General features: G+C 48.4%; 2 protein-coding genes across 2 annotated transcripts; both read right to left on the reverse strand.

Moving 5' to 3' along the window:
* Window positions 1–5,743: 5,743 nt before the first annotated feature.
* Window positions 5,744–8,710, reverse strand: LOC127331230 (alcohol dehydrogenase 3). The gene is made up of 9 exons (XM_051357303.2): window positions 8,419–8,710; window positions 8,163–8,299; window positions 8,024–8,070; window positions 7,093–7,418; window positions 6,918–7,000; window positions 6,764–6,839; window positions 6,613–6,674; window positions 6,415–6,510; window positions 5,744–6,310 (listed from the first exon to the last, which is right to left on the reverse strand). The coding sequence occupies exons 1-9, from the start codon at window positions 8,450–8,452 to the stop codon at window positions 6,032–6,034; spliced, it is 1,140 nt and encodes a 379-aa protein (XP_051213263.1). The 5' UTR covers window positions 8,453–8,710; the 3' UTR covers window positions 5,744–6,031.
* Window positions 8,711–9,155: 445 nt separating this feature from the next.
* LOC127331231 (uncharacterized) lies at window positions 9,156–13,290 on the reverse strand. The gene is made up of 7 exons (XM_051357304.2): window positions 11,775–13,290; window positions 11,013–11,040; window positions 10,841–10,902; window positions 10,421–10,515; window positions 10,189–10,256; window positions 9,994–10,098; window positions 9,156–9,877 (listed from the first exon to the last, which is right to left on the reverse strand). Exons 1-7 carry the CDS (start codon window positions 13,024–13,026, stop codon window positions 9,511–9,513), a joined length of 1,977 nt encoding a protein of 658 aa, XP_051213264.1. The 5' UTR covers window positions 13,027–13,290; the 3' UTR covers window positions 9,156–9,510.
* Between the last annotated feature and the right edge of the window lie 9,765 nt (window positions 13,291–23,055).

The raw sequence follows: 23,055 nt of genomic DNA on the forward strand, positions 1-23,055 counted from the left end.
CGCGATCGCCAGATCTCGTCAGTGATGGGTGAATTTATCGAGACAACGAAGAAAGCTTCGTACGCTGGAGGAATATCATCCATCAGCACACCAACTCCACACAAGCACATCGTCCCGCTCCGGGACTAGGGCAACGATAGCTAGCCTGTGCTGAACTCCGCCAGAGCCCCCTCCTCCATATCCGGCCCACAGTATCTGAGCCACTACCGAGTCAACCCCTCTTTAGCTGAGCCAAGCAGTGAAAACTTTCATTTTTGGAAAAGAGGAGCAGCTCCCTCGTCCTCTCTTCATAAGCAAACTAGGGTAGCATAGGTCCGTATAGAGTCAAAGTGTTAATTTTTCGCGACAACCTTTGTGGACCCACAGTTTTAAACTTCGGTGCCGAGGTTCGTCTAAGGTTACTTATGACCCTAATTCATCCATCCGGGTCCATCCTAAATTGATTCACCCATTTTGTGGTCCTCTTTTCTAGCATGCAGTCCACCGTTCATATGTTTCTATTTGGTATCCATAGCTTCCCTCTCCTCCTGCTTGCGACTCCACACCAACCATCATCCCATACACCATGTGTTGGCTTCTTGGGACGCAGAGGCTTCAGCCGAAGAAAAAGCAGCCACTGACGCTCTTATTGCGCGCATCCAAGAACTTCAGAACACAGATGGGGCAGAATTGTCGGGTGTGCAGATTATTGCTCACTTCCTACGCATCGGAATTCAGCCTCTCCAAGCTCCAAAAAATCCCATGTGGATGTATTCGGGTGCTGAAGATTCTGAGAGGGTCTCTGCCGAGGTTCCCTTGAAGGACTTGGAGAAGCTTGTCCGCCACTTCACTTCGTTGAGGAAGAATCATGAAGTCCCTTCTTCCTGCCGTGCGGAGCCATTCAGTGGCGGCCACGCTCTTCCCGAAGTAAGTAATTTCCTTCGAGTTGTATTTATGACTTTTGACCACCTATTTTTATTTCGTGTTTTGATAACTTTATTTTTCCTCATCGTACTTTTTTCCTGCAGAAACACCAGATTCTTTACTCTCTCCCTCCTCTGCCTGAACATGGTGAAGTGGATGAGCGAGCCGTTCACAAAAAACTGCGGGTTCCTCTGACAAAGACTCGGAATCTGAGCAGCCTTCTGAATCTACTAAATCCGTTTCTCCTCCTCCTGCTGCTTCTCCAGGAAGCGCAAGAGGAAAAGAGACAATAAAGAAGAAGATTCCGGCGCGTCCAAATTCGCCGAACCAGCCGCTGAAGAATCTTCTCCCGAAGATCAGGAAAACTTTGACCCCTACGCCATGACTGGTGCCGTTAGCTCGTAAGTTGTTCTTTTTGTTTCTTCCTATCTTCTTTCCTTTGATTTTCTTATACTTATCTTGCTGCTATATTGGCAGAGCTGACGAAAAAGAGATGGAGCACGAAACTTATGGGCCTGCTAACACGAGCACCTCCAACACGTTGGTTCTCTCTGAGGATCAGCGTGCTATACCAGAAGCATGGCCTCCACCGCAAGTTGATCCAGAAGCGGCGACTCCGGTGCCCAGCCCCCGAGCACCAAGGCCGAAGAAAGCTAAAACCGGGGCTGCTGGTGAACGGGAACTTGCTACTGGGAGCACGTTGATTCCTCTCCTTGAGGATGTAAGTTTTCCTTCCCTAGTTGTCACCTTTTAACTCGAAATATTTTGTATTTCTTGGAACTATATATATTTTCTTATCGACTTTCCTGCAGTCCTTGATGAAGAAGCTGGTCGACTTAGGTTCCCATTTCAACCGGTTCCGTGACGAAGCCGCAACTTTGAGAGGTGAAGTTTTAATTCTTTTTTGCATCTTGTGTGTTTCCTATCTTGTTTTTACAACTTTTCTTACCTTTTTCTTCCAGAGGCGCTACGTCGTGCTGAGGAACGCGCCGATGATCTGGAGGCCCAGCTCAAAGCCAGTGAAGAAGCTCGCAAGAGGGCTGAGAATGATGCTTCCTGTGTCGAGGATCTGCGCCGAAGACTTCAAGCCGCTGAAGACGCTTTGAGCAACAAGGAGACCAAGCAGGTCGAGCGCGAGAATAATATAAACACGTGCCTCGAGACGCAATCTCGAAGATTCTCAAGTACTACTATCTTTCCTTTTGTCCTTCCGCTTTTCTTTGTGCTGTCATTTATCTTTTGGTGTTGACGAAGTCACGCTTTTCCTCAGCAGGGAAAATGGGTGAGCAGTACACTTTGAGCCAAAAATCAGACGACTGTCTCCTGGACACTCTCGATATTCTTGAGCTGAACTGCGACCTGGCGTGCAAGTGCTTAACTTCTGCACGAGATGCGTTGAAGCGCGTCTTCCCCCACTTCTCCCCGAGGGATACTCAACCCGAGATTTTGTCACAGCTTGCCCATCATTTTCTGGCAGAAGATGATCCAGCTTTGGCATGTCGTCAAGCTAGCTTGAAGATTGGAGTCGAAGGGACCATCGCTCTAGTGGCGGCCACCGGCCAGGAGGTCGACTAGGTAAAAGCTGCTGCTCCCCAGGATTTGAATGCTAAGAAGTGGAAGGCCGTCGTGAAGGGCGCCAAGCTTTACTCGAAGAAGCTTATCTCCTTCCTCGACCCGAAGTCTTTGGCCTCTGCTAGTACTGCCAAAACGGAGGTCAAGTAGACCAATTTGTACTTCATTTGTTTTTCTTTTTTTGTAGATAGTGTGGTCTTTTGTTGGCCCCCATCTCTTGTGTAGGCTTTTTATAAGCCGTATTTTGTAAAGACTCGTTCATGTAATGTACTCTGAATATGAATGAAAAACGCGTCTTGCCGAATGATTGATGTCGATATATTTTCTTGTTTTTCAGTTAATTTTTAACAACTATTCTGGTGCTGGTCCTTCTGACGTTTCTATTGCTACTTCACACTCTGCGAGAGTTTCTGGCCACGTCTCTTTGGATGTTTCCTCGTGTCCTGGTCCGATCCAGAAAGAACTTGCTGAATTACGCCAACAACTACGGTCGATGAAAAAACAAACCAAACTTGCTCCAGAACAATTGCGAAAATCTTCGGATCGGGAACAGGAAGCTCTTCGTCAGACGAAAGAATCTTTTGAACTGAGAGAAATTGCGACTGCCAATACTGCTTCATCTTCTCGACGCAAAAATGCAAGCCAGGATATGGCTGGTATGTGCTTCGTATTCTGGTACCTCCTTTATGTGGATGTGTTTATCTCTTTGTCATGTTGTTGTCTTCTCTCGTCCCTTCTAGGTGCATTTGTTGATGCTGCTGCCGAAGAATAGAGGGTGAATTCGCGAGTTGACAATCTTCTTCGCCTTGCCAGAGCCAATGATATTGACTTTTGGGCAGATAAAACTCGGTGTCGCCGTATTATTCTGTTCCAAGACCGCGCTATCCAAGTTCGGAATTTTCTTGACTTCTACAATAGTACTTTGGCCATGGTTTACAATTCCATGTTTCCTCGCAATCCTCCACTTGAGAATCTTACCGAGCTTATGGGAAAATTCAGAGATGTGCGTGACATTCATGACTTTGTGAAGGCTCAGATTGGTGGCTGGCGCGAAGCTAGCTTTGATTTTCATGCGCATCTGCAACTTTAAGTTGGATCTTGACAAGCTTGTTGATCATGTTTTCCTGAGGCTGTCGAGGACGAGGATAACCATTGATCGACACAACGTAGCTGCAGCACCTGTTGCCGAAAGAATAATTGATGAACTTCTTCGAGTCGATGCTACTTTCTTTCAAGAATACTGATACGATGATTCCACTGGAGAGATACTTTCTGCCAGGGAGCACATAGTTAAGTTGATATAGACTCTCCTTGTATTCCTCATGTGCGCGAGATTTTGACTAAGGCGCAATTTGATGTATATGTATGTTTCATATGCTTTGTCTAGCCTTTGTATAAATACTTTTCCGTTGTGCCATGTTGTCATGGCTTTGTTATGAGATGTTGTGAGACCAAGACCTGTACAAATTCAAAATAAATTCTCGTTTATATTGTCATTTTGCTCTTAGCCCCCGAGTATCTTGGGGAGATGTAGGAGAACTATTTTTTCGCGAGGTTTTCATAAAACCATGGCGTGTATATTGCCAGTTATGTTGAAATCGATTATGTTGTAATTTTGCGAGACCGTAACGTGGTCGTGGATTCGATTCCCACAGACGGCGCCAATTTGAGATCTGGATAATTGCTCGGGGCAGTTTGAGTTGCATTCGATAATTTGAGACCTAAAGTACTAGATTAGGCCCCGGATTGTCACCGGGGCTGTTCTTGCAGCGGCGGAGGGTTTTTCCGCGCCGACGACTCCTACGCGACGATGAGCGCGGCCACCTCGAACACCGCCACCTCGAACGCCGCCACCTCTGCCGAGCTCCCGTAGGCTACAGGCGGCCCGTCTGCGTCGTCGCCGTCTTTGCCGTTGTCGTGCGGGGGTAGCGCCGGCAGCGGCGGGCTGCACGAGCCGGCGGGAGTTGCCTCGGCTTGTCCTTCTTGGCGCGCCTCCTCTAGCGCTGCCCGGCGCGCGAAAGCACTCGGCCACCTCCGTGCCGACCGCTTCCAAGCGCCGTCGGAGCGCGCCCGCCTCGCGCGGTCCGCCTCCGAACGTACATCCGGCGGATGCGGTGGTTGCTTCCCACCGCCGATTCGGCCCCTCCCCTACCTACGTGTCTTAAGCGCCCCATTGCGGACGAAGGGGTGTGGCGGAAGCGGCGTAGCGGCATCAGAGGCGGCGAAATGGCTCGCCGGAGAGGAGGCAGGTGGCGGTGGAGGGAGTGAAAGCGGCGGAGGGGAGTAGGGTTTGGAAACCGAACTCCCCTCCGCGGCCCCTTTTAATACAGGTGGCCGCCGAGTTTCTCGGGCCCCCGAACTCGTTTTGCGGGCCAGGCCGCGAGTTCGGGCTCCGTTCTGACCGACTCGGTCTGAACCCGTATTTCTGCCGGGCTTTTTCGGTTTCGGCCGCTTTTACAGGCTCTGTTCGAGTTGCTCTTAGCACCGGGAGTTGGCTGTCATCTCTTGCTGGGAACTCCTCATTCTGTAACAATACCTATAACCGCTGAATCTGGTGAATAAAGAGCTTGACAGGTTGTCTCAAAAAAAAAGGGAAGCTCAAAAAAAAAGTACAAGGAAAAGGGAAGAATTTCAAAATCCTTTATTGATACACATGCTCATTATGAAATACAAAATGAAATAAAAGAAATAAAAATGTCAAATTATATATATTCTATTAGAGCTTGTTCGGCAACCAGCATTTTATTTCATTTGGAAGAAATAAAATACTCCCTCCAATCAAAATTAGTTCACTCCACTTTATCTAAATACGGATGTACCTAGATGCATTTGTTGACCCATACGTCCGTATCTAGATAAAATGGAGTCAAAATATTTGGATCGAAGAGGGTAAAATAATATTGATGAAACCATTTCATTTGGAAAATCCACATAAATGACAAATAAATTATTTGATTCCATCCCCAAATGATGGGAGCCAAACTACTGTATGTGATCTTACGTGAATAAACAGAATAAATCAGTGACTCTGAAATGCTACAAATACCCTCTTGCTTTGCAAGGCCTCGGACCTATCCCGCTATGACACTCCGACAAGAGAGATGTGTGCTTCGATTCAGTCGTCTGACAAAACAGAGCACCCTAAGCCATTGACATGCAAACAGCAGGCAAGGCCTTCAAACATCTTTCGCTCACAGAAAAAAGGCTTTCTGCAAACAAGAAACAAAGAGAAAAGAGAAGAACTGATTTGCAGTGGAGGAGTAGAATGTGATATTAACACGGAAACTACAAGTTATTATTATTATTATTGTGTACAATGGTAGTAATTTACACGCTAACTAGAAGCAGCGGACATCACAGTGAAAACAAAGACCAAAGCTGGAACACAAAACACATAGCTGTTCGTTCTCAGTGATCACAGAGATGAACATCACATGCTTATCTCACGACTAGTACATAATTAAACAATGGAAAATATTTTTTTAAAAAATCTTTTATGTTTCTCAAGCAGCAAATCCTGACAGCCGCGATGGAAATGACCAAGAAGAGGCGATGTTTACTCCTCCATCCTCATGACGCAACGCAGTCCCTCCCCCTTGAGCATGAGGTCGAACGCCGTGTTGATTTGCGAAAAGGGCACACTGTGAGTGATGAACTTCTCCAGCTCCAACTCCTTCCTCATATACATCTCGACGACTTCTGGGAGGTCAGTACGCGGTTTGTAGTTGCCGAAGAAGGTTCCCTTTAGTGTCTTCTCGCTGAGAAAGTTCATCGGCTGGGTCTTGAACACTGCGTCCTTGTGAGGGACGCCCACCAGCACGGCTACACCCCACCCCTGCACCCGACAGATTTCATGATTCAGTTCAACATAGAATAGAAATGGCTCACAATGATCATCGGCGTAAAGCTTATTTGTAGGTGCATTGAGAAGTATATTACATCACTAACGCATTCGAAGGCGGAAATCATGGCATTGATGTTGCCAGTACACTCGACGGCACTGTCAACTCCACCATTGGTCATCTCCACAAGCACCTGGAGATCAGCATTGATCAGTGAGTTTTTTGTGGCACAAGCTTGTCTATGTCTATGCCATGATAAAAAGGGAGAAATGTTTACTGATGGAAAAGAACAAACCTCTTGCACGGGTTTGGTGTGGTCTTTTGGGTTCACAAAGTCGGTGCATCCAAATTTCTTAGCTGAAAATTGATGGACTTGTTAGGTTTGGTGCGCTATCCAAATTTTTTTTACTAAGACGACCTCGTGTTTCCGTGAGAAAGGATTGTACCTTGTTCATATTTTGCAGGGTTCAAGTCCACACCAATGATCCTTGATGCCCCAGCCATCTTGGCCCCTTCCATGGCCTAATCATGTGAATAAAAACATACATCAGTTGGTCAATGATATGTTGTGGAAGATACTGATCACATAGTGTCACTTACAGCAAGTCCCACCGCTCCAAGACCAAAAATTGCGACCGTTGAACCCTTCTTCGGCTTCGCAACATTTAGTGTCGCACCAAGTCCTGAAAAAAAAAAACACATTTCAGTAACTATTTCAGGCATCCTGTACATACTAACTCAATTGGAATCAGTTGCTTCAGTAGCCATGTCTTACCAGTTGAGATACCACAGCTGAGAACACAAACTTTGTCAAGGGGCGCCTCTGGGTTGATCTTCGCGAGACACCCAACATGGATCACGGTGTACTCACTAAAGGTGGAGGTCCCAACGAAATGGAAGATCGGTTTCCCATTGATCGTGAAGCGGGACTGTCCGTCACCGATCATCACGCCACGATCCACGTTGATTCTTAGAAGGTCACACAGGTTGCTCTCCTCTGACTTGCAGTGGGCACACTCCTTGCACTCACCAGTGAAGACCGGGAGGACATGGTCACCCGGCACCAGCTCAGTCACACCCTCTCCGACGCTCTCAACAATGCTGTGAGGAAGACATTATTTGTGGGAAGTGTTATTACAAAAGTTAAACTATGAAGAGCAAGCAAAATTTTCATCGGAATGCAAAAAAAGAGTCCATTTATATAGCTTCGTTGAACACTTCAGCGGGGTATTTTTTCTTTTAGCTGTGTGTATCCATGATATCTCGACTCGCTTGAGACATTATGTTGTTGCAGAGGGCGGATGTAATTGATATCTACTTAATATTATTAATATATTCCCTTTATAAGAAAAAAGTGATACTATCTAGGAAATTAGTGTGTCAAAATATGTCACAAATTAATAATGCAGTCACATGATGACGTTGTCGGAATAATTTAACTGAGTAATTAGGAGAAAAGACAAAACACTTTATGAGAGCTTGTGTCATATGGATGTCGTTGTCCTAGTATTTTTCTTAGTCTAATCCCATGTTACTAATATATGGACACTTGCTCAATCTAATAGACTAACAAATCAGGACTCAGGATGACTATAATTAGTTGCTTGGGTGAATAAACTAGTATAATTTAGAATCAAGATTCCACCAAGCAACCAAACTGCGACAAAATAAGATAATGGACAGCCAGGCAGTATTGTGATGCATACCCTCCAGCTTCATGGCCTAAGATCCTAGGGAAAACCGGAGTTTGCCCCTGCAGAAACCAAAGCAGAACATCACCATGTTAGTCAACGTCACGATTACCCGATTGAAAACCACGAAACTATGAGAGACATTTATGGGCACCTTGGCTTCCCAGAAGTAGACGTCGGTGTGGCAGAGAGCGGTGTAGAGGATTTTGACGCGGACTTCCATGGCCTGCGGCGGCGCCACTTCCACTTCCTCGATCACCAGCGGCTTCCCGGCCTCCCATGCCACTGCCGCTGCAGTCACCGAAGAACAAAACCAATTAGGCCTACATTACTCCCAAGTCCCAACAATTCCAGATTTTCTTCCGACACTAATCAAACTGATGTAACTAGATGGTATTTCAAGGACGTACCTCTGCACTTGATCACCTTCCCAGCGGTCGCCATTGCTGTTAAGTGGTCGCTAGCTCCAGGAACTCAAAGACAAAGGACAATCTTTTGTAGCTGTTTCTACTTCACAGTACACGTTGATGAGACGTTTGGTGAGGAAGAAAGGCGAGGCGAGCCATGTATATATATTGTTGCTGGAGGAATTGATCGGCGAGTAATTAAGGTTAGATTGGAGTGCAAGTGGGGAAATAAGAAGGATTTACTTTGTCTCATGCAGAAGGTAGAAGAAACAGGGTGGCCGGCTCAGCTGCTGCTTCTGTTCATCCGCAGTTCTGTCTGCCTGTTTCTCCGCCGGTTTCAGGTTTTTCAGACCCGTGTACTAGTATAATGGAAAATGTAGTGACGTGATCAAGGGGGCTACAGGTCAACGGTAGCAGAAAAAGAAAATAAAGATTGAAAAACCAGGCACGAAGAGGGCTGACTTGGAGATCAAAACCGGGGCAGGCTTCAGCATGACCTTGAAAAGTGAAAACCAACCACAGCATCAAAAACAACAGGTAGCAGAACCATCCCCATGTCTCGTCGTTTTGCAACGGGCGTCGCTGGAAACCTCATGCTGATGGTTCTCTCATTCTCTGCTTCTGCCGGTTTAGTGTATCAAAAACATTGTGGGCATCAATGGATTCCAATAGCCAGCCAGAGCTGTCACATGACTCCTTCCTTAAAGCACTGCATCAAACACATTGTGGGCATCTGCGAGTTTGCAAACATGGGTCCAGTTCAAATACAGGAGTACAAGATTGCAGCATTCTCATAGTTTGATCCATACTGCGATATGATATACTGCAAAGTATCAACTGTATCTTATGTACACCAGTCACATGCTATTATGTTTAACGTTCAGTCTCTTCACTAATAGTTACTACTATATTACATTTGGGAGCTAGGCAAGCATCACCACATGCTACCTTGTTCATCAGATGTGAAGTCCAAGCCTAAATTCCAGAACACAGGCCACCTCTATCGTGCACAGAAACCAAAGAAACATACTACTGTACAAAGATACCGACTCTACTGCACAGAAGGGTGATGGAGCAATTTCAGAACAGTCGGTGTCACTGCGTCAGTATGTAAGCCCAGAGCAGGCACAGAATCATCAGCGAATATGCAGAGGTTTTCCACCGTTCCGGGCAGCAGCGATGATCTGAATCCACTGCTCGTTCATCACGGTGATCCCGTTGTGACTGGTTCTGCTTATTACCTCGAGAGTTAGTTTGGTTCGTTTTCCCGTACAACCAATCATAAGTAGTGTCCTTGGTATGGACTGGCTTCTTGCCGTGGGAAAGGTTAGCAGGAAAGCCCTGCAGTTTTTCGTCCTTCAGCTGACCTGGCTTCTGACGGACTTCAGATTTAGCTCTCCGTCTCTCCTGGTGGCAGGCATCTGCGAGCACCCTCACGGTTGGCGGCACAGTACACAGAAAACTGAAAAGATGGGAAAATGTAGCATCAATAAATGATTTCTCTCGATAGAAATAATCTCAAGTAAATGATCTCTCCTGACAGTAATAAAGTAGAGAAAGGTCTTTTCATTTTCTAACCTGTCTAACGCTCCAAGGACCATACTGATTCTGCTCCTCAGTGCATCAGTACATGACAATGGGTCACTGGGTGACTTCAGTAGCACAGCGAAATCTTCCAAGGCTCTAGGGAAGAACAGAAAGTATAGTCAGATATAAGAGGTTAAGTCAATTGCAAAATGAGTGCACTTCAAAATTGTTTCCTCGTGCACGTACCGTGAACAAACATCAGCCGCTTTGGAGGTGGTTTCGCCTTCATCATAATCAGATGCATATTTTATCACCTGCATCAAGATTTTTTTTAAAGATTCACGTGACTTCAGATTTGGAATCAAGCAATGACACCATGGATATAATGATTGCACTCGCTACCAACGGCTTTGTGCATAGTTTGAAGAGGGAATACAGAACTTCAAGCTTGTGAAGCAATGATGCATGCATAACTTACTTCTTGGATATCTAAAAGCAGAGATGATACTGGCCAAGCGTGAAGTAAAGATCTGCACTCATCGTAAGCTTCATCCTCAAATTCCAAGCGTCTATCTACAAAGGGAGCATACAGTCATGAATCTTTTTGTCGTAAGAGTCAATTCGATAGAACTTACTTGCATAATATTTTCATTGAGAATGTTACACAACAAAAAAAAGGATGAAATTACATGGCAGTTTGAAAGATGATTTACATGACTAGAACAAGCAATTAGAGTAATGCCGCAGATTAAATTAAAAGACATTTGCAGATACTGGTAGGGAAATTATTCTAGATCAAGACTTTAAGAATTCACTTGGTAAATGTTGGTTGCACATGCATACTAAAACCAACACCAAAAAAAAGGCTAGTATATAAAATTTTAAACTTATCAATTACCAAGTTCCATGAACCAGTCTTGAGTCAACATCACTTGCAGAACACAGTCTGACACACTAATCCTGCCAACAAACATCCAATAGAAGTAGCAGCAACAAACTAAATCAGCAAGATGTTGTACAAACCAAACATCAAATACTCAAACAGGTAAAGGTAGTAATATATGAATTACCTCTTAAAGTTCTGGGTCACGCCATCCTCTGCAAAAAATTGGACAAAAAACATCAGGGGGGATGCATAAACTTCACAAGGGCCAATCCTTATGGGGGTGGGGGTGGGGGGGGGGGGGGGGGAGCTCAACCTGAGTCCTCCACAACAATTACTAGATCGAGTCACAAACAGAGCATGAACCAAAATTTGGGGGAAAAACGTAGTGTCCATATAAGTTGCTATGCATTCTTCTTTCAAATTTCACCACCGTCGCATAAGCAACATGTGCAAGCACACAACCACAGTTACAGAGGTGAGCTACTTAAGAACTTAGCTATGGGAAGAGTTCGGCATAGGATAATTAAGCAAAACACATGAATGAAATGGGCTAATGATTCACCTTAAATATCTGCACAGTATGTGCAGTTGTTTAACCTTGCATGCTTGTGCCCAACTAAAACTCATGGAGAGTAGGAACTTATTGTTGCTTGTTTGTTTGTGAGCACACAAGATATCTATCAGTGTGGATGCAGTCTCTGTAGACAGGGTTCATACTTGTAGCAAATTTTTTAAGCATTGGAAGTGGCATCATGCCAGTTTAGAACGCATCAACATGTACGAATAAATAGACGTGCAGTGCCCTAGTTGACTTAAGTTGATAAAAAGATGAAAGTAATGAACTGAAGAGTTCACTGTCAATAGTGCTCATACTGAACAGAAAACGAAGAGCCCCAAATTGAGAATTTTTGTGTTGATCACATTAGGAAAAAGAAAGGAGAATCACCTGGTGTCGGCTCTATATACTTGGGGAAGGCGCATGGACAGTGCCATACAGCAAGTGGGCGCCCTTTGGTAGAATACGGCGCGATTGCTTCCACAGCCGCATGTTTCATGTCAACAGAGATGACCCAGGCCTTGTCGCCTCCAGAATTCAACTTAGACATCACGTAAAGGAAATCATCGTCATTCTTGCTCAGGGTGGGGGTATAGAAAACCAGTTTCTTCAGTTCTAGTTCTTTGGTCTTGTTATTCCACAACTGGGGCAGTAAATCAGAATATCTTGGGTCAACTGAGATGTTAGCAACATTGACCGACGAGCGCACACGCCAATCATCCCAAGATATGTCTCTGCTCCATGTGGTGGCTTTCCAACCTTGATTGCCCAAGCTCCTGCGATCACGGTGGTCAAACTCTACCTCGACGAACTTGATCAAATTGTTGCAGCTGGAGACATCACAACAGTATTCTGGGGCAATGTAAGGGTCACCATCCTTGTCCATGTTGCAAACCCTTGATGCGGGCAATGGAATGTACTTGATGACAGGGTATTCACTGAATACGTCGCAAGCAAGAAGAATGCCCCAGGAGAGGTCAACATATCCCAGCGAGCTTGCTCCGATCTTGATCACCTTGTCTGTGGCATGACTAGCTTTAGCCAGCAGTTTCTGATCATCTTCAGATAAGCCCGGCAAGGTGCCCTTGCTGCTCCATGCCCGCGTCACAGACGAGAAGACATGCAGGTCATAATACCTAGCCTTGTCGCCGAGGATCGATCTCCTGTGAAGGAAGACAACGGCGTAGTGCTCGGTGCCGGCATCGCCGCAGTGCAGGAGGGCGGATACGCCGTTTGGTCTGACGATGTCCGGGTCCGGAATGAGGTGCAGCGACGGCTTCCCGGGGCCGGCTCTGTACACGAAGCGCTGGGTGCATCTCCGGCCAGGGTCCCTGAACGTCCGGCCAGGAACAGGGAGAAAGTCGACGGAGAAGAGGACGAGGGAGGCGTCGGCGCACAGGATGTGGGGCTCGTCGGCGAAGTCCTTGCTGTCGAGGCCGGGGCAGTGGACGGAGAAGTAGGACACTCCCGGTGGGTCGACGAGCCAGAAAGAAACCTGGATGGGTTCGCCCTCCGTGGTGTGGCACTCGGCCGTGGTCGCGTTCCGGTGTCCGCAGATGCGCGCCGACTTGTGGAGCAAGACCCAATCGGGAAGGCTGGAGCGTCGGGCGGTGGTTCCGCTGCCGGCGACGTGCGGGTCCATCGGGGCGGCGAAGCGGAAGGAGATGGGGAGAGCACCATTGGATCTGGAGTTCTGGACCGGCGCAAGTTGCGCAGTCGGGATTTGGGAATTCTGCCACACGGAAATTTACAAGTCGGAGACGACGAAGATTGGCGGTGCTGGTATAAGGCGGCGGAGGGACTCGAGCAGCGGAGAAGAGGCTCGACTGGTGGTTGCCGGGGCGAACACCGGCGGCGGCGGCGGTGGCGGTGGCAGCGGCGTTATTTGGATGCGGGGTGGAGGGTTTTTTCGTTTCTCTTTTCCGTGCTTAATTCAAATTTTACACCAATGTTTTTTTTTTCAGGAAGCAGCAGGACTTTGCTGCCGATTTTATTAATTACCAACAAAAGTTACAATGTTTATGATTTTTCTAAAAGAAAACTAGAGGGCCCAATGAGGTGGAACTAGGGAAGAATGTGAGGCTTATAAGGGGGTAAATTGGATCATACCACTAAAAAACCAATCTTTAGAAAAATATACCACTCAAAGTTTATGAGCTAGAAAAATGCTTGCCCCGTTATTTATTTTGTACCATCGCCCTTATCTCCACTGACTGGAGCTTTAAGAGCGCGTTTGGTAGCATGTATTCAATTCCTGACTCACTGCGCTAGCGAGATGGGCTCACCCGCGCGTCGCGAACGGGTCATGGGCCATGAAAGCCGGATCGTTTGGTAGGCTGTGCGGCCTTTTGCGTGCCGGAGAAGGAATCCATGCCCCAACGTTTGGTACGTTCTTTCCTGCTCGTGCAGCCCACGACATGTTTGGTTGCAGATAGCTCAGTGTTGTGGTAACCCCTTCACTTAGAGTGGTGAGGTTACCCAGTACTGAATAACAGCACACATCAGATTCAGTTCATCACAAAAGGTGTTGCTAGTACACAACAACTACTTTTCGTGGTGCATCACAGGTTCATCACACGAGGGGTTACAAACCGGAGATCAGGTTGTAGCAAGTCCTAACTAATGGAGAGATACAAGATCACCTCCCAAAATCAGCATATCATGACGAAGGAAGCAGAAGCACTAAGATGGAAACTGGTTGCGGAGCCAGGTCCTAAGCCAAGTCCTCCTCTGCGGTGGCTGCAGCTTACGGTAGACGGCATACTCTGCTTCATTGTCTGCAATGAAGTCGATAGCCCTGACCAGCAAGTTAGGCTGGAACAGCTGCGCCTTGCACACAAACCGGGGAGTGAAGATCGTTTTCATTTGAACGTAGTTCGTGATCGGGGTGCCGACGTACTGACGGTGCTTCGGGTAATGCTGCAATCTACAAGGAACAACTGTTAGTGCGGAGGACATTCACACATATATACTTTCACATCTATGCAGGAACTCAATGATGCTTCATACCTGGATGTACTCGTCCACCGTCCCTTCATCACCGTCGTAGAAGCAGCAACCATCTTCACTCCATTCCAGAATGTGATCGGATTTGATCTTCATAATGACGCTCCACTTCGTCCTCCAGTTCCTGATGTGGTTGTACAGCTGAAGAGTGGTGACATGTCCGCCGGCGAATGCAAGAACATCCGCGGCTACCTTCTTCATCTACTGCTCCTTGAATCCCATGTTGAAGCAGACGCCGCTACGGACGAGCTGAACCAACCGGTTTCGTACAAACTCTGATAGCTCAGGTTTCCAAACCATGGCTGGTTTACTTGCAATCAGATATGGCTGAGCATTCACAGTAGGCGCAGACAGATCAGGGGAGCCCAAAGGTATGATCGCCTACATGACAAACACTAGCAGATCAATGAACTACCACTACCACATGGACATCCTTAAGCACTAGCAGATCAATGAACTATCACACTACCAGTACCACATTCACATCCACATCCTTAAGCAGTACCACATCAATGAACTACCACTAGCACATCAATAAACAGCGAGATAAGTAAGAGCGGTCTTACAATCAAAGGAGCCACACGCAGCACCGAGGTCGGGGAAGCAAGGGACTATAGCGAAGATGCAGGCAACACCACCGTTGAAGTGGAAGAGTCAACGGCGGTGACGGTCCCCGTTGTAGAGTCAGATGCAACCTGCACAACCTCCAGAACCTCCACCGGCGACGAAGGAATGTCCTATAATTGATTCGTTCAGACCCCGCTTGTGTACTCAAAATATCTAGATCTAAGGTTAGGGTTTGCAAAAGCTTACCACAACCGAAGTCATCGACGCAGACGAAGAAGATGGCCATCCTCCGCGGCCAGTAACCGCCGCCACAGTTGCCGCCGCAAGCCTCGCCGACCGTGCGGGTGAGGTATAGCCGGCCATGTCGCTAGATCGGGAACGGTGGATGAGCTCGAAGTGGGGTGGGGGGGGGGGGAATGGGGGATTTGGATTTGCTGGTGAGAGAGACGCCCCTATATACGGTGGCAAAAATTCAAGCGCGGGAACCGAATTCATCCCGCCGAGATTTCGCCGTCCCGCGCGAGCTCCCGCCATCTCCGGCGGTGGCTCTGCGAGGACGCCACGTTCTCCACTTCTGCGGAAACGGGGGTGGCTCGCTAGAAACGGCCGAACCGGGCATTCTCCAGGACCTGTCCCGATGGTGCTTTGAGAAGCAGTTCGAGCAAGAACGCGGCGTCGGCCACGCATCCAAGCGGGCCGAAAATTGTTGGCCCGATGCGAGCCAAAGGACATGCAGGTTACCAAACGCGCCCTAAACGAATCGATCAACACATGCACACCATCAAGCAGCAAGGCAGCACTTCGCTGCCCTCTCTTGCAGCTCTCTAGGTTGCACTTCAACGCCCACTCCAGTAGATTCATGTTGTAGTTTACTGGCCTCTCAAGTAGCATTATGGCAGCATATAACATGACTTCAGTACATATTATCACAGCTGTATATGTAGCCATACAAAAGGGAGATTAGAACCATACTTTTAGTGGTTATATAGAGCATCTCCACCCGGCGGCCCCTAAATAAGTGTCGGCAGCCACGCCCAGACTCGCTTATGGGGGACGTCGGCACGCCTTCCTCCGGTTGGGGAAGGGTTCCCCACACCGGCGGTCCCAATACAGTGGCCCCCAATAAAATTAGAAAAATCGAAAACACAAAAGGACGGCAAATTTCATTCGATTTGTACAAAAGATGGCGGGTTTGTACAAAAGACATCGAATAAACATAGTAAGGCGCCTCCTTGGGGCGGCGAAGTTCGAGCCGCCCGCGTGAAAGCGAGCCATGTGTTGCGCCTCCGGGAAGTACAACGGCCAGCGAGGCGGGTTGCCGCGCCTCCGCGGCTGATAGCCGTACGTCGGGAGCGTCCCATCAACGTCGTGGCCGAACCACCAGCTCCGGCAGCGCTGCTCCGGCGTCATATGCGTTCGCCGCTCCTCAATGATCGAGCGCAGCTCCCGTCCATCCAGAGGAGGCGGCGGCACCGTGATGCGCGTGGTTGACGTATTGTCTTTCTGTTCGACACGCGTCCGTTGGGAACCCCAAGAGGAAGGTGTGATGCGTACAGCGGCAAGTTTCCCTCAGTAAGAAACCAAGGTTTATCGAACCAGTAGGAGTCAAGAAGCACGTTGAAGGTTGATGGCGGCGAGATGTAGTGCGGCGCAACACCAGGGATTCCGGCGCCAACGTGGAACCTGCACAACACAAACCAAGTACTTTGCCCCAACGAAACAGCGAGGTTGTCAATCTCACCGGCTTGCTGTAACAAAGGATTAGATGTATAGTGTGGAAGATGATTGTTTGCAGAAAACAAGAAACAAGTATTGCAAAGATTGTATTTCAGTATAGAGAATTGGACTGGGGTCCACAGTTCACTAGAGGTGTCTCTCCCATAAGATAAACAGCATGTTGGGTGAACAAATTACAGTTGGGCAATTGACAAATAGAGAGGGCATGACCATGCACATACATATTATGATGAGTATAGTGAGATTTAATTGGGCATTACGGCAAAGTACATAGACCGCTATCCAGCATGCATCTATGCCTAAAAAGTCCACCTTCAGGTTATCATCCGAACCCCTTCCAGTATTAAGTTGCTAACAACAGACAATTGCATTAAGTATGGTGCGTAATGTAATCAATAACTACATCCTCGGACATAGCATCAATGTTTTATCCCTAGTGGCAACAGCACATCCATAACCTTAGAGGTTTCTGTCACTCCCCCAGATTCACGGAGACATGAACCCACTATCGAGCATAAATACCCCCTCTTGGAGTTACTAGCAAAAACTTGGCCAGAGCCTCTACTAATAACGGAGAGCATGCAAGATCATAAACAACACATAGATATAAATTGATAATCAACATAACATAGTATTCTCTATTCATCGGATCCCAACAAACACAACATATAGCATTACAGATAGATGATCTTGATCATGTTCGGCAGCTCACAAGACCCGACAATTAAGCACAATGAGGAGAAGACAACCATCTAGCTACTGCTATGGACCCATAGTCCAGGGGTAGACTACTCACACATCACTCCGGAGGCGACCATGGCGGCGTAGAGTCCTCCGGGAGATGATTCCCCTCTCCGGCAGGGTGCCGGAGGCGATCTCCTGAATCCCCCGAGATGGGATTGGCGGCGGCGGCGTCTCTGGAAGGTTTTCCGTATCGTGGCTCTCGGTACTGGGGGTTTCGCGACGAAGGCTATTTGTAGGCGGAAGGGTAGGTCAGGGGGCGTCACGAGGGGCCCAGGAGACAGGTCGGCGCGGCCAGGGCTTGGGCCGCGCCGCCCTACCTCCTGGCTGCCTCGTGGCCCCACTTCGTTGACTCTCCGGTCTTCTGGAAGCTTCGTGTGAAAATAGGCCCCTGGGCGTTGATTTCGTCCAATTCCGAGAATATTTCCTTACTAGGATTTCTGAAACCAAAAACAGCAGAACAAAGAATCGGCTCTTCGGCATCTTGTTAATAGGTTAGTTCCAGAAAATGCATAAATATGACATAAAGTATGCATAAAACATGTAGATATCATCAATAATGTGGCATGGAACATAAGAAATTATCGATACGTCGGAGACGTATCACACCGCGTAGCCGACGGCGTACATATGCCAGCCGTGCGGGAGATGGTACTCCATCAGCACCGGGATGTGGTGCCGGTAGAGCACGTCCGTCTCATCGAGCGTAAACTGGTGCAAGCGCTCGCCGCCGGCACCCTTCCGCCAGTCTCGTAGTTGTGCGCCACGGATTGGAGACGGCGGTGGCTAGGGACGAACTGGAAACGGCGGTGGCTAGGGTTGGTCAGAGACGGCGGTGGTTAGGTTTGGGCGGAGACGGTGGTGGCGACGACGGTTTTTAAGAAGCCGCACCGGCCAACATTGATGCCACGCGGGAGTTGGGTTGCCGCTGCGTGGGTATTCGTACGATGGCTGGCCTTCTCGCCGCCTCTGTTTCCGGCGATGACCGCTGATGACCCACAAGTATAGAGGATCACAACAGTCTTCGAGGGAAGTAAAACCCATTTATAGATTCGACACAAGGGGAGGTAAAGAATACTTATAAGCCTTAACAGTGGAGTTGTCAATTCATCTGCACCCGAAAAGGTATTAGTAACTGGGGTGATGTGAAAGCAACAGTAATATGGGAGCAATTGTAATAGTAACACAGCAGCAGAAGCAGTAACATAGAGGAGTTGGCACCGGAAAATATTCCAGTGTGTAGTTGACTATAGAGCAATGATAATGACAGAAGGACCGGGGTTCCGAGCTAACTACACTACTGGTAACTCTCCAAACAAATAACATGTGTTGGGTGAACACATTACATTTGGGTAATTGATAATTGTGAGGGCATGAAAATGCATGCTATGATAAGATAAAGGTTACTGTAGTATTTAATTAGGCATTACAACATAATACATAGACCGTAATCCAACTGCGTCTATGACCACCTTCCGGTTATCATCCGAACCCCTTCCGGTATTAAGTTGCAAGCAACAGATTATCGCATTAAGCAATGTGTGTAAAGTAAACAATAGAATCATCCTTAGACAAAACATTGTTGTTTTGTCCCTAGTAGCAACAACACATCTACAATTTTAGAAGTTATTGTCACTATTCTAGAAAACTAGAGACATGAACCCACTATCGAGCATAAATACTTCCTCTTGGAGATAGAGGAAACTACTTGATCAAGGTAACTACAAGTACCGGAGAGCATGTAAGATCTTAAATAACAGTAGTATGATAATATGATGAACAATCTGATCACAATTCCACACTTTATCGGATCCCAACAAACACAACACCGATTACCTCGTATGGATCTCAATCATGTAAAGCAGCTCATGAGATCATTCTATTGAAGTACATGGGAGAGAGAGTACCAACTAGCTACAACCGAGAACTCGTAGTCCAGGGGGACTTACTCACAAACCATCATGGAGTCGAAGTGGAGGCGATGGAGTCGATGGAGATGGCTCCGGGGGTCAATCCCCATCCCGGCAGGGTGCCGGAACAAAACTTCTAACCCCCGAAATTTGCCTAGACGATGGCGGCGGCGATGGAACTTCTCGTGGATGGAGGGTCTTCTCTTTAGGTTTTTTCCCGAGATCATGAATAAATAGGCGGAAGGGCGAGGTCGGTGGCCGCCTGGGGGGCCCACACCACCCCTTGGCGCGGGCCACACCCTGGCTGCGCCATGGGGTGGTCTGGCCGCCCTGTGGCGCCTCCTCGTCCCCCTCTGGACTCTTTCTTCGTTAAGATAAAATATTGACTTTGGCTTTTGTTTCGTTCAATTCCGAGAATATTTACCGTACAAATTTTATGAAATACAAAACAACAGAAAACATGACTGGCATTGTGGCATCTTGTTAATAGGTTAGTGCCGGAAAATGTATAAAATTGCAACGAACTGTAAACAAAACATATTAGAATTGGTGTAAACCAATCATAGAACATCAAAAGTTATAGATACATTTGCGACGTATCAACCGCCATTACACGTCTTTGAAAAAGCGACCGACGCCATGTCTCGCTTACATGGCTGCCTGCGGGTGTTTTCCAACGTGGCTCGAGGAGCCGGCTAGGCGACGGCATCTCTGGCTCGTCCCTCGTCGGCGGTGAGGCTAAAGGAGACTACTCTCTGCGCATATCCAATGGGCGTTGGGTTCGACTGCAGGACAAGGAAAAATCCCCACATGAAGCTGACGACTCGTTGGATCGGGCGGCAGCGTGGTTGTAAAGCGGGCGTGTACCATGCAGGAGCACTCGGAGGAGCAGTCGCCGCTGCCGGGGAGGCGCACCGCCGGGTGTTCTTCCTTTGACCTAGCATGGGGGGACGGCTACATAGTGCGCATCCTAGAAATCAGATTGTGGCCCGGATTTTCAGCGCAGATAAAAATTTCAACCAACCTAAGCACTACACGTCAGTTCGTAGGCTTTCCGCTAGCTTGTCCAGTCCGTAAGTCCAGCATTTCCGGTCTGGCTAAGTTGTGTGTGTGCATTGTGTTCAGTTGAGCTGGGTGGGTCAAGTCTGATCGATTCGTGTAGTTAACGTCCATTTCACGGTGGTGGCACAAATCAATAACGGACCAAGCTTTCAATGGTAATTTTCTAGCCCATAAACTTTCAGTGGTATTTTTCTAAAGATTACATCTTTTAATGGTATGGATCTAATTTTCCCTTATTAAGGCATGTGCAGCGCCAATCGCTTAGATAATCTCCACCGGTGACCTCCAAATACTAGCCGGTAACACACATGTCGGCTACGTATTGGGACCCCCGGTAGCAAATGCTGGCTAAAAAGTTCAGACTCTCCACAGCGGTCAGCCCAATAGCATGTGCCGCCAGCACATGGCAGAGGAGAGAGAGTGTAGGTGGGGAATTAAAAAGAAGAGAGAGAGAGAGTGGTAGGTGGGGGGGAGAGGCTGACATGTGGGCCGGCGGGAATCTTCCTAGGTGGAGTTTTGCTGCTTGTGTTGCCGACGCCCAGATAGCTTCCCTTCGCACAGGGATCGAGGGGCTCGCCGGCTATTCTATTGGGCTCGTGATGGCGCGAATTTTTCTTGGGACCGCCAGTGTGAGTAATTTCTCTCTCTAGACTCCCCAAACTGCTGCCGGCGATGATTTGGGGATCCCGGTGGAGATGCTCTTACCTTGGGTGCTTAAGTCATTAGTTACTCCATGCAGCAAGCGTCGGTCGCTTCATAGTTGTAATTTGCAGCTTATTTTTAAGCGCATGACTCCTACTTTTCCATCGACACCAAAGAAATAACCAGGATCTTCCAAAAACGACCAGGATTAGGTTCCTAGCGCTCCTTCTAAGCGGCTGCATTGTACATGCCACTACAGGAATGCTCGTCTACGCCGACGGCCGGCTGCCCTCGGCGTAGCCATGCCTGGCCCTCGGCGTAGGGTACGCCGACGGCAGCCCTCGGCGTACCTCGTCGGCGTTCAGCTCCCTCGGCACACGCAGTCACACCGTCGGCGTACGGCTGGCCCTCGGCGTACGCTCCATACGCCGATGGCCACGTCCACCCCTCGGCGTCCGAGCCCTCGGCGCAGCCTCCCGTCGCGCCATCGCCGTTAACGGAGGGGCGGAGATGCCGACGGCCTGGCCCTCGGCATAGGCAGCGTTCCTGCGTGACGGAGAGGCGACGTGGAGCGACGAGGTGCGGCCAGCTGTGCGTGATACGCCGAGGGCAATCCCCTCGGCATCTGCATGGGGCATGCAGAGCTACGTGGCGCGACCTGGTGAGGTGGTCTATGCCGACGGCAATGCCCTCGGCATAGGCTCGACCATATGGTCATGCCAGGGCCCTATGCCGACGGCATTGCCCTCGGCGTATGCCCTACCATTTGTTTTTTTCGATTTAAATTGGGTTCCAATTCATCTAAATTCAGTTCCGCAGGTCCAATACATCCAAATACATCCATATACATGCAAATTCATCCAAATTCACCATAATTCACATAAATAGCATGAAATCCACATAGTAGCATACATGGTGCATGTAATAGCATACAAGAGGAGAGTGCCATGTCATCCAATACATAGTAGTAGGTAGCACATGATGGCAAGCAAGAAGCCCGGTGCCGACTAGCGAAGGAAGGACCCGGGCGGAGTGTGTCCGCCCTTATCGTTGGCGAAACGAGCAGCCCGGGGTTGCGCGCCGGTAGAAGCTGCAGAAGAACCACCTGGAGAAGGACCGGTGCTACGCCCAGGAGAAGTCGACGGAGAGGCACCGGGAGTAGTCCCAGGAGTAGTCGACGGAGAGGCACCAGCAGAACGCCGAGGAGACGGACCACCTTCATAAACCGGTGTGACCTCGCGCCCACCCGGCGAGGCCTGGTTCCCGGAGCATCCCGTTCCCTACGTGTTCCCTACATGTTAGCAACTTGTGAGGCAAAGGGAAGTGGTAACTACGGGTTTGGCAAAGAACTTACCTCCGGTGTGGATCCGTAGTAAGTCGCAGCGAAAGCTGCCCTCGATGGCATGATAGGCATGTCCCCCGCCACGGGAACTCGAGCCGGTGCCGGTGTACCAGTAGACATAGAAATCATCATTTCCTGCAAGATAGGTTACAAGTTAGGATTTGCAGAAATAAAGCATCAAACTGAGACTTGTCATCTACTAGCGAGAATAAAGATTCAGACTTACTTCTATATACGCCATGTAGGCCTTATTCTGCCTATTCCACTGGGCAACGGCCTGCTGATACGCTTCATTGCAGGCTTCGAAGGCCGCCTCGAACTCAGGCTACAATTTCAGAAACAATGAATCTCGTAAACACTTAGCCATGTAGGAAGGAAAACCAGAAAGAGGATGAAAATGAGGAAAACTTACATCGTAGGCGGGTGGACGAGCAGGCCGTGGACGAGGCTGGGGGCTGTCGGCGGTGAGGGTATGCTTGAGACGCGTGTAGCTCGTGGAGTGGGTAGGCTTGACCGCCTTATTCGTAAAAGGGGAAACGGCCATGCGGACGCCCGTGCCCCGACAGGACCAACGACTCCTCGTCGACCGGAATGCTCAAGGGGTCATCCACCTCGGGGTGACGAGACTTGACCATGTCGCAGTAGTCCTCCTTGGCGGCCTTGG

Source organism: Lolium perenne, chromosome 2 (assembly GCF_019359855.2).
Source record: "Lolium perenne isolate Kyuss_39 chromosome 2, Kyuss_2.0, whole genome shotgun sequence".
Classification (NCBI taxonomy): domain Eukaryota; kingdom Viridiplantae; phylum Streptophyta; class Magnoliopsida; order Poales; family Poaceae; genus Lolium; species Lolium perenne.

What these genes read in the sequence shown, in the direction of transcription:
- LOC127331230 (XM_051357303.2), bottom strand. Translation starts at nt 8,452, where the DNA reads ATGGCGACCGCTGGGAAGGTGATCAAGTGCAGAG. An exon ending in GAAGGTGATCAAGTGCAGAG is followed by an intron (nt 8,300 to 8,418) that starts GTACGTCCTTGA and finishes CGGTGACTGCAG; the next exon opens with CGGCAGTGGCATGGGAGGCC. An exon ending in CCCTGCAAAATATGAACAAG is followed by an intron (nt 6,675 to 6,763) that starts GTACAATCCTTT and finishes ATCAATTTTCAG; the next exon opens with CTAAGAAATTTGGATGCACC.
- LOC127331231 (XM_051357304.2), bottom strand. Translation starts at nt 13,026, where the DNA reads ATGGACCCGCACGTCGCCGGCAGCGGAACCACCGCCCGACGCTCCAGC. An exon ending in AGACTGGTTCATGGAACTTG is followed by an intron (nt 10,516 to 10,840) that starts GTAATTGATAAG and finishes CTCCCTTTGTAG; the next exon opens with ATAGACGCTTGGAATTTGAG. An exon ending in GTCCTTGGAGCGTTAGACAG is followed by an intron (nt 9,878 to 9,993) that starts GTTAGAAAATGA and finishes CCATCTTTTCAG; the next exon opens with TTTTCTGTGTACTGTGCCGC.